The 9,091-nt window shown below is 39.8% G+C and overlaps 2 protein-coding genes across 3 annotated transcripts; one reads left to right on the forward strand and one right to left on the reverse strand.

Moving 5' to 3' along the window:
• The first annotated feature begins 414 nt into the window (after positions 1-414).
• Positions 415-4,474, forward strand: triap1 (TP53 regulated inhibitor of apoptosis 1). Its single transcript, XM_077020609.1, has 2 exons — positions 415-669; positions 3,357-4,474. Exons 1-2 carry the CDS (start codon positions 523-525, stop codon positions 3,432-3,434), a joined length of 225 nt encoding a protein of 74 aa, XP_076876724.1. The 5' UTR covers positions 415-522; the 3' UTR covers positions 3,435-4,474.
• Positions 4,475-4,516: 42 nt separating this feature from the next.
• srsf9 (serine and arginine rich splicing factor 9) lies at positions 4,517-7,218 on the reverse strand. Of its 2 annotated transcripts, none has more exons than XM_077020608.1 (5): positions 7,122-7,218; positions 5,493-5,690; positions 5,193-5,365; positions 4,917-5,089; positions 4,517-4,782 (listed from the first exon to the last, which is right to left on the reverse strand). In XM_077020608.1, exons 2-5 carry the CDS (start codon positions 5,648-5,650, stop codon positions 4,561-4,563), a joined length of 726 nt encoding a protein of 241 aa, XP_076876723.1. In that variant the 5' UTR covers positions 5,651-5,690; positions 7,122-7,218; the 3' UTR covers positions 4,517-4,560. The 2 variants fall into 2 exon arrangements, with proteins under 2 accessions (XP_076876723.1, XP_076876722.1); XM_077020607.1 differs by having other exon boundaries at positions 5,493-5,878; positions 7,122-7,214.
• Positions 7,219-9,091: the final 1,873 nt, after the last annotated feature.

Raw genomic sequence — 9,091 nt, forward strand, 5'->3', positions numbered from 1 at the left:
TATATATATATATATATATATATATTTACATTTACATACATGCACACACACACATACTTTTTCAATTAACACACATAAATTAATGATCAAATAACACATACATGAATGTTTAAATTGCTTATTCAGATAACAAACATCCAGTAAGCATTATTGAGGTAACACATTGTTCTTAAGTGTATCCTAAACTTTTCTAAAATAATGTCATTATTCAATTTAGTTTGGCCTATTTATATGTTTGTTTAGTGTAAATAAAACACTGGGCAGGCCTTTATTAACTTTTTTTTATATTTGTGTAGAGGTCCAAGATACGTTAGCTTTCACGTTTTAGCAATTTTGTTATTTATGTGATTCGCTTGTAATATTTCTTTTCGCATACCACGTCATAATCATGCGCCTGGCCCGTATTTGGACCACGTGGTGCAAGCAAAGTTAAGCTCCAGACATCACAACCGGGTATGACGGACATACAGTGCTACAGCGTTAGTCATACATCAGAAAACTTGTAGCCAGTCTTTCCCAAAAATGAACAGCGTAGGTGAAGGTTGCACTGATCTTAAAAGAGAATATGACCAATGTTTTAACCGCTGGTTCGCTGAAAAATTCTTAAAAGGAGATCGCAGTGGTGATCCTTGCACCGAGATGTTCAAGAAATATCAGTCCTGTGTTCAGGTAAAAAAAAACTTTAATCAAAAATCAATTATGTATAGCCAAACTCACCCCGTGTCAATTTGGTTATATTTGATCGTATTTACTACTTTAGAATGAAGCTCTTGTCTATCACAGATGTTTTTGTGAAGGCCATAGGCTGCTGACAGATGCTGAAGGTTGAACGTTTGCCGGGATGGATCGTGTTCTATTGCATTTGATACTGCTTAAAACGTGGTTTCAGTCTGCAGAAGAGACGTTCTTAGTGGTAACCTATTTGTTTTTCCAAGTACAGTTTTTCCCCGGTGCCAACGAACAACAGCGTATATTGATTATGTAGGGCTGTTTTCGTATAGACTTACGCTTCTTGGAGCATTGACGCTGATAACTCACTAAATAAATCACATTGTCATGATAGTCTCGTCTTTCTGGTGCCATTTAACAGAAATCCCGTAGTAGTTTTCAGGGGTGGGTTTCCCGAAACGTTCGTAGCGCTAAGTACTTCGTAACCTCGTCTGAAACGTACGAGGTTAAGAAGTACTTAGCGCTACGAACGTTTCGGGAAACCTACCCCAGTTCACAGTTGCAGTTCTGTGGTAAATAATCAATAATCCCATACGACTGTGTTATCTAAATAAATTACCTGTGCTTATTGGTTTTTTTTTCTTCAAGACTTGGGGCATACAAGAAAGAGGGGTTGTCAACTAAACCATATTCTTAATTCGGAATTCGTGGAAACTGAGGGTTTTCATTCGAGCTCAAGCAGGATTACTGGACATAAACCAGAGTTAATCATCAGAATGGTGAAAACAGCACCTAGATTATTTAAGTGGTTCTTTTTTACTTTCAGTTCACCATTTCATGTGAAATTCAATAGTGAAGAACATTCAATAATATGAACCACAACATCAATTTAATTAATTTCATTAGAACTTTTAAATATAACTATATGTGGCTTGGCCAGTTCACCACTATGACTCTTACTATGAATCTTTAATTTATTGTCCTGCAAAGAGTCACATTCCTATAATTGATCTTTCAGTAGTAAATGTATGAGAATAGAAATCATTCCATTGTACAGGCAATGACAAAATTGTAACATTTTCTTCTACTTCTGTGCTTTATTTCACAGTATACTTGCTTTTCTCCACCATCATTAATTGTTAAGTTATACATAATATATGTTAATAGCCTAATAATAATTGCCTAATAATTGGATATGTGATTAATTGCAGTCTACAACAAATTTCACAGTCACACAAATTTATCATGATTTCCTTGGTACTATGGATATGGTGCCACATCACAGAGATGGCAATGCCACTGGAATAAAAATGGTTATGGTGGTTGGCCATCTCAGAATTCAAGGTTAAGGTTTGTTAAACCTGCTTTCTGTAATAGATTACCCCTGATGTACACTGTGAAAGCATTGTGGATTACAATATTTTGTAATATTTTTGAACCTTTTCATTGTAATTTGTATCTGCAGAAATCGAAAATGTTCACATTTATAATAACCACAGATCTGGAATACATCATCGGATGTCACAATTTGTTACACCACATTCAAGTGTTTTCCTTTGAGTGTCACCGACACCGGTGCATGATTTAGCGACATGATTTGAGATCATAACCAGAGTGAGACTGCAGCTCTGGTTACACGCCATCCATGATCCATGCTTTTGTGTTTTATTACCTTGATAAAGCATGGGTCACAAGACATTATCTAACTACAATAAATGGACTACAACTTGTGCAAAATGTAACAAGAATTCTATCATGGACTAGGATCCAAGATTATTTCCATTTTATAAACACTCTGATTACAGGTATTTTATTAATCCCCAAGGGGAAATTGAATCTCTGCATTTTACCCATACGCAGAAGTTTCCCTCCATTGCTCTGAAATGTTTAACTTATACACCCTTATGGTTCTGATAAACCATATTCACAATTGTGTAATTAGGTCTTCTAGTGTGAACCTTCTTGATGTTACGTGTATGAAAGAGTGGTGAAGCAGTCTTTCAGGTTTATAAACACATCGCTGTTAAAACCCTAACAGCTAAAACAGTTTCAGCCATTTGTCTTTACAATAGCATTTTGCTAGTTATTTTCCTTATTTTACTGGTACATTAAATTTACATTACTTTTTTATTATATTGTCATTAATACTTTTTGAACGTGTTTTGTATTTTTCTAATACTGCTGTTTGTTATTGCATGTTTAATATTTTCTGATTTTATCTTGTATTTCATGGTTTTGCTTGTTTTTACATTTCTTTAAAAAGCCCTTTAAGCCCCATGTAAACCTGAATGGAGTTTTACATGATAAATTATTATCACCATTATCATATTTTCATTATGCTGGAAGAAAGCATTGACATATACTATAGTTAACCAGATGTCATATTTGATACAAGATTTGTGTGATCCTTTATATGTTACAACAGCATTATGCAGCTGTGCTCTACAACCATCCATTTTATCTGAAGCCAAATCAGATCAGCAAATTGGCTGGATTTTGATATCTTTTAGCCATAACTAAATACAGCACAAATTTTGTCCTGTATAAATGCTACACATGCTGTGTACTTGTAACTAACCAACTACATATTACACTGAAAAGGGCCTGTCCAGAGCATTATGGAATTTGCAGTCAAGTCTTAATGGGTTCATTAAAAGACTCCTAACACATGCAATTTTCCTTTCCAGAAAGCCATAAAAGAAAAGGACATCCCCATTGATGGGGTGGAATTCATGGGTCCAAATAAAGAGAAGCCAGGCACTTGATGTTATTTCATAAAGGAGCCGTCAGCCTCCCACACGGCCTCTTCCACCCAAGTCTGCACGGGACGTCTATCTCGGCCACACCGGTGGAACTGCCGCTAGAAAGCAAGACACTGGAAGATTTACATTTGCAAACCTTTATCAGATACAGAGAATCGGACCGATGGGTAATATATTACAGAAACTCAATATTTAATCTTAAATTGGTGAAAAATACCATGAAAAGGTGTGTTTGGCCAAGTTCTCAGTAACCCTGTTGCTTTTGAACATGGAGGCTGTCTGTAGCAGGTGGACAGTAATGTGCACTTCTGCAATGGAATTCTTTTTGAATTACACAATAACTGGAATGTACAAGTATTCAGTATGATTCCAAAACAGGGTCATTTTGGACAGTAATGCATTTGAAGTAGTTTCATAACATTGTGGGGAAAATCTTTTTCTCATTTGTATGTTCCATAACTTCAGTGTAGCTGTACCACAAAATCATGGAAGTCGGTACATAAAAAAAAAAATCTGACTTTACTCATCTACAAAAATGACGCATTACCAGACTTTGGGAGAACAACTTCATGACTCAATGCTTTAATTGAAAAAGAAAAGAAATAAAAGCATTTTGCATAAAGCACATCTATTGCATGATACAAAAAGGGGGCACACAAGAAAATAAATGATTTAAAAAGATCTGCCTTTTATTAAAAAAAAAGAAAAAAATAAACAATTTAGAAGTTTGACCAGATTACTACAACTCCTGTCAGGACAGCTGCTTCGCCACATTTTTTTAAATAATGTTTAACATGGACAAAAGTTAACATTAGAATTGTCCTAAATGCCACAGGTTAAAAGCTCACACTGTCACTGTAACCTGGAGTCACGCATCAAGATAACTGTTCTGAAACATTGTCTCATTAAAACACTCTTCCTGGCAGTTATCAGTTTCCCAGCTGTTGTTGACCAGAAGAGGGTCTTTTTGTAATACCATTTTTGATCTTGTACAGTGATTAAGGCCTTTGGGGTTGTCTCAATGATGGAATGTAATTACAAAATTAGGGGGAGAAAAAACTTAAAAGAACATGGGGGTGACATGGGGGGTGGGGGTGACACTTCAGCAGCTCTGGCACCACATGGCTGTTTACCGATAATGGCGTGGGGGTGGGCTGTGGTGCTGGGGTGGGGCTCGTCGTGGAGGGGGGCTATGACGAGACATATGACGTGGAGGTGAGCGGTAGCGAGGGGGCGGGGAGCCTCTGCTCTGATAGGGAGGGGTATATCGCCCACGAGACCTGGACCGGGAACGCGAACGCCCCCAGCTTGAACTCCGCTCCTCCATGACTCTGATGTAGGCAGTCTCCCCCTGTGCAACAAACAAAAGCAGCTATGGAGGGAGTACAATAATAAATAATAATAGTAATAAAAAACATGCTTTGAAACCCAGGTGTGAATCAATCCATCCTGATCGTCCTAAACTATTCAAACGACGCCACTGACCTGGTGAGATCTGAACTCCGTGCCGTCTAGACGACGCAAAGCATACTCCATGTCTTCTCGTCTGAGGAACTCCACCACTCCTTCGCCATCCCGCTGCACGTCGGCAAAGCACACATCTCCTGCCTCCCTCATGTGATCTTTGAGATCCTGCCAACTTCCAGTAGGAGGAAGACCTGCGAGAGCAAGACCAGCACTTTGCATACCCTACCCAATCATTTATAGCACCTACATGTGCTGAATCTGATCCAAGGGGTACGCTGAAGGCATAAAACCTACCAGTCACTATGACCCGGAATTCGGACCTGCGTGAAGGAGGTCCAAACCTTCCCCTTGGTCCTCCTCCAACAGGTCCACTAAATTTGGATCCTGAGGAACGAGGATATTCCACACGCAGCTTACAGTCTCCAAATCCATATCCATTCCTTCCATAGACGGCATCCTCCGCATCCCTATGGGAAGAGAGTACAGTGCTCCTAACTTTCTTTCTACCGAAAGACACTTGAGAAATGTCTCCTCCATGATTCTCTGAGGTCAGCCAGTCAGGGTAAAAAATGAAACAGCAGCCCTGGAACTCACCGTGGGTCCTCAAAACGAACAAAGGCAAAGGGGATGGTGCCTCGGTTATTCTTCAGCTCGATATCCCGAATTTTTCCATATTTGAAGAAGAGTTCCTCAATGTCCCTCTCCTGCACGTCCATGGGAAGGTTCCCCACATAGATCCTTCCGTCCGCCATAGCTCAAATAGGCCTAATGCAAACTGAATGGACCTGCAGCCTTCGAGGAGATACAGGGTTCCAAAAAAAGGGTGTTGAAAGACAATCCCGATTCTAGTCCGTCCTCCTAAAAATGTCTAGTCCTCCTAATTAAAACTCTAAACTCTGGGCAGAGCAGCAGTAGAAGTACATGATGAGTTCAAGTAACACAGCATAGGATCTCTTCAAGACCTCATCAGAGTCTGAAAACTTAAAAACACAGGATAATGAGTTATTTCTGTTAATAGAGAAAATGCATCACAAGAACTGTAATGCTACTTACTCGTGTATTTGTATGAAACACATTTGGCTTACATAGTTTCAGTATGAATCAAAGGGTCCTAGACTACATTTAAACAGGGACCCGCAAGATTCGCTTTTTTTACCCTATCGGAGGCCTTTTTGTCGCTTTGTACACTGTATTACTGTTATAACAGGTACTGAAAAGGAGTTTAAATTTTGAAAGTCTATCTTTACAAGCTTTAAACGATAGAAAAAAACGTGAGAAACATTGATTTGGCTATCAAATCGGGATCGTGAATTGACCGGGGCTCTTTCGCACGAACTGTCGTTAACACCTTGAAATCAGGAAGCTGCTACTAGCATCTTGCTAAATCCATGTGGGTCATTCTACAGCGCCGCCAGCCACCTAGATCCCGCACGGCCAATTACTATAGTTAGCTAGCCAAATCACACAGCTAGCCCGCTAAATATAAATGGCATGTGTGGCCGTCACTTATTAGCCAGCTGTGTGTCCGAATACGGCGTGTGTCTAACTGGCCACTATCTTGTCATTCAACGAGGCCCTTCAGCTGCGTTTCTCCAACATCCGAGCAGTACGAGACAGACAGCTAGCCAGCTAAGTTGCTAAACGTGCTCTATGAGGTAGCTAGCTAGCTAACGTACGCAAATACGGCAAATAACAATTTTCACAACACGAGATGTACAATAGCTGGCTTTATTACAAATTGGGCAGGTAGGTTATATTTCGACGGCCTAAATAACCTAAATGGCCGGGTGTTGTAGTTCCTTATTTAGTAGACAACTCGCTAGCTAACTATGCTAGCTGCGTCAGCTATCACTAGCTAATGTTAGTTGCTAAGTACGGCAGCTAGTAGGAAACGGTGCCAACAATTAAATGTTTTGCCGTTTAATGCATTTGCATGTGCAATTCGGAGTCTAATCGACTCGTATAAACGTGCAGCAGCAACTAACGTCGTCAAACGACATGTCGGCTAACTGAACTAAATTAAAGCGCCTGCTAGCCAGCTACACTGCTACCGTGTCTCTTTGTTGGGACAATGCTGGTAGCTAGCTCGCTAGCTGAGAAGCGCACTCGGGTTGCTCGTGCAAACGGAGTTTAATCAAGAAACCACCGAATATGAAAGCATCTGTGTGCATTCTTGTGTACAGAATATGCAAACACGATAAATATGTTAAAAGCTTGACATACCTCCTGTAAATAGAAGCTAGCAGTTAACCTAAGATAAACAATCTTACTCGCTTCCTCCGGAGCAGGAAGTGTCTGATGACTACTAGGGTTACTCCACCCACTTTGCCGCTCCCTCGTTTTTCAAATCAAAACCCGCCCCTTCAAGGTCAAGCGCGGGTAATTGTAATAGGCATAGATTTGTGTGTGTCTGTATATATATCTCAGAATCATAGACTAGGCTATATACAATTTATGATGGCGTATGGTAGAGAGACAACCAATTGTCATCATCATTGGATCATACTCAGAAATATCCAAGGCACATGAGCTGGCCACCCTGGAGTCTAAATAGGAACCACAGAGAGTGGTGAAGAACAAGGCTAAACACCTGTAGGACTCTAGATCCAGAGATACATAAACAAATAGTGGCAAACCAACCAGACATCACGACAGTAGGTAATATGCGGTAACATCAGTGGTAATAGGTGTGGCAGTCCCAAGTGATAATCCATTGAAGAGAAGGAATATGAGGAGATGGAAAAATACCAGGGACTGAAAGAGGAAATAGAATGTCAAAGGGAAAGGGTAACACACCAAGGTTGTCCAAGTGGTGATAGGAGCAATATATATATATATATATATATATATATATATATATATATATATATATATATATATATATATATATATATATATATATATATATATATATTGCACTCTGTTTAAGATATTATTGCACTGGCTATGTTTTAATGAGCCTTTAAAGTTATTGTATGTAGGTAAGTGTTTGATCAGTCCATTTTCCTGTGACCCATCCTCCCATGCAAAGAGGAGTTGTACAGTCCAATGGCATAAAGGACATGAGTCCTGCACTTGGGAAGGAGCAGTCGGTCACTAAACACACTCCTCTGGTTGCTGATGACAGTGTTCAGAGGATGACTGGCATCGTCCATAATGCCCAGCAGCTTGTCCAAGGTCGTCTTCTCTGCCACAGTCACCAAAGAGTCCAGCTTCATGCCTACAACCGAGCCAGCCCGTCTGATCAGTCTGTTCAGCCTGGATGTGTCCTCCTAGAATATGCTGCCTCCCAGCACACCACAGTGTAGAACAGGACATTGGCAACCACAGACTGGTAAAACATCCACAGAGTTTCTTGCAGATACCAAACGATCGCAGCCTCCTCAGAAAGTACAGCCTGCTCTGTCCCTTCCTGTACAGGTGGTCGTTGTTGCAGGGCCAGTCCAGCTTGTTGTCCAGCCACAGCCCAATGACGCAAGAGGACGAACCAGTCGGTATATCAAAAGTGCATGTTTAAAAAAAAAGTGCATTCATTCCAATTGTTTCTAAAATTCATAGATAGGCTATTTTTTCTTTCTTGTTGAGTTGCAAAGCTTAATTGCTGTCATTGCGACATCTGGCAATGCAAACAGATATGTTATCAATGCAATGTCCCTTAGTATAAACTGCCTAGTCACTGTAAAAAACATCCTTAATCACAATGGTCTGAAAGTCCTCAGTGAGCCGATCTGTACGCCTTCTTTTGACTTCTCCAATGTACTGTACAACTGATCACATCTCTTGCAAGTAGTATAGGAGTCAACTCCCAAAGTATTGATAACCTGTGTATGAACCGATCAACAAAATAGAAAATACAGTTTAAAATAAAACACTTGAAAATATAACATAAGGACCATCTAACATGAAGACGTTGCTAAAACATTTCTATGAAGCGTTCATTTGAAAGATCTTAAGAATGCCATTGAAATATTTCTTGAGACATTTCTTCAGACTTTTAAAGAACATGTGTATTGTTAAGTGTTCTTCCAGTGACTAAGAACACTTAGCATCTGCATCTAGAGAACATAGATATGTAATAAAGTCAGCAATGTCTGTGGGGCAGAGGGAGGCACTTCTCCTGGGGCCTCATGTACGAACGGTGCGTACGCACAAAAACATTGCGTACGCTATGTTTCACGCAAACGGTCAGATTT

The sequence above is a fragment of the Brachyhypopomus gauderio genome, chromosome 10, assembly GCF_052324685.1.
Source record: "Brachyhypopomus gauderio isolate BG-103 chromosome 10, BGAUD_0.2, whole genome shotgun sequence".
Taxonomy (NCBI): Eukaryota; Metazoa; Chordata; class Actinopteri; order Gymnotiformes; family Hypopomidae; genus Brachyhypopomus; species Brachyhypopomus gauderio.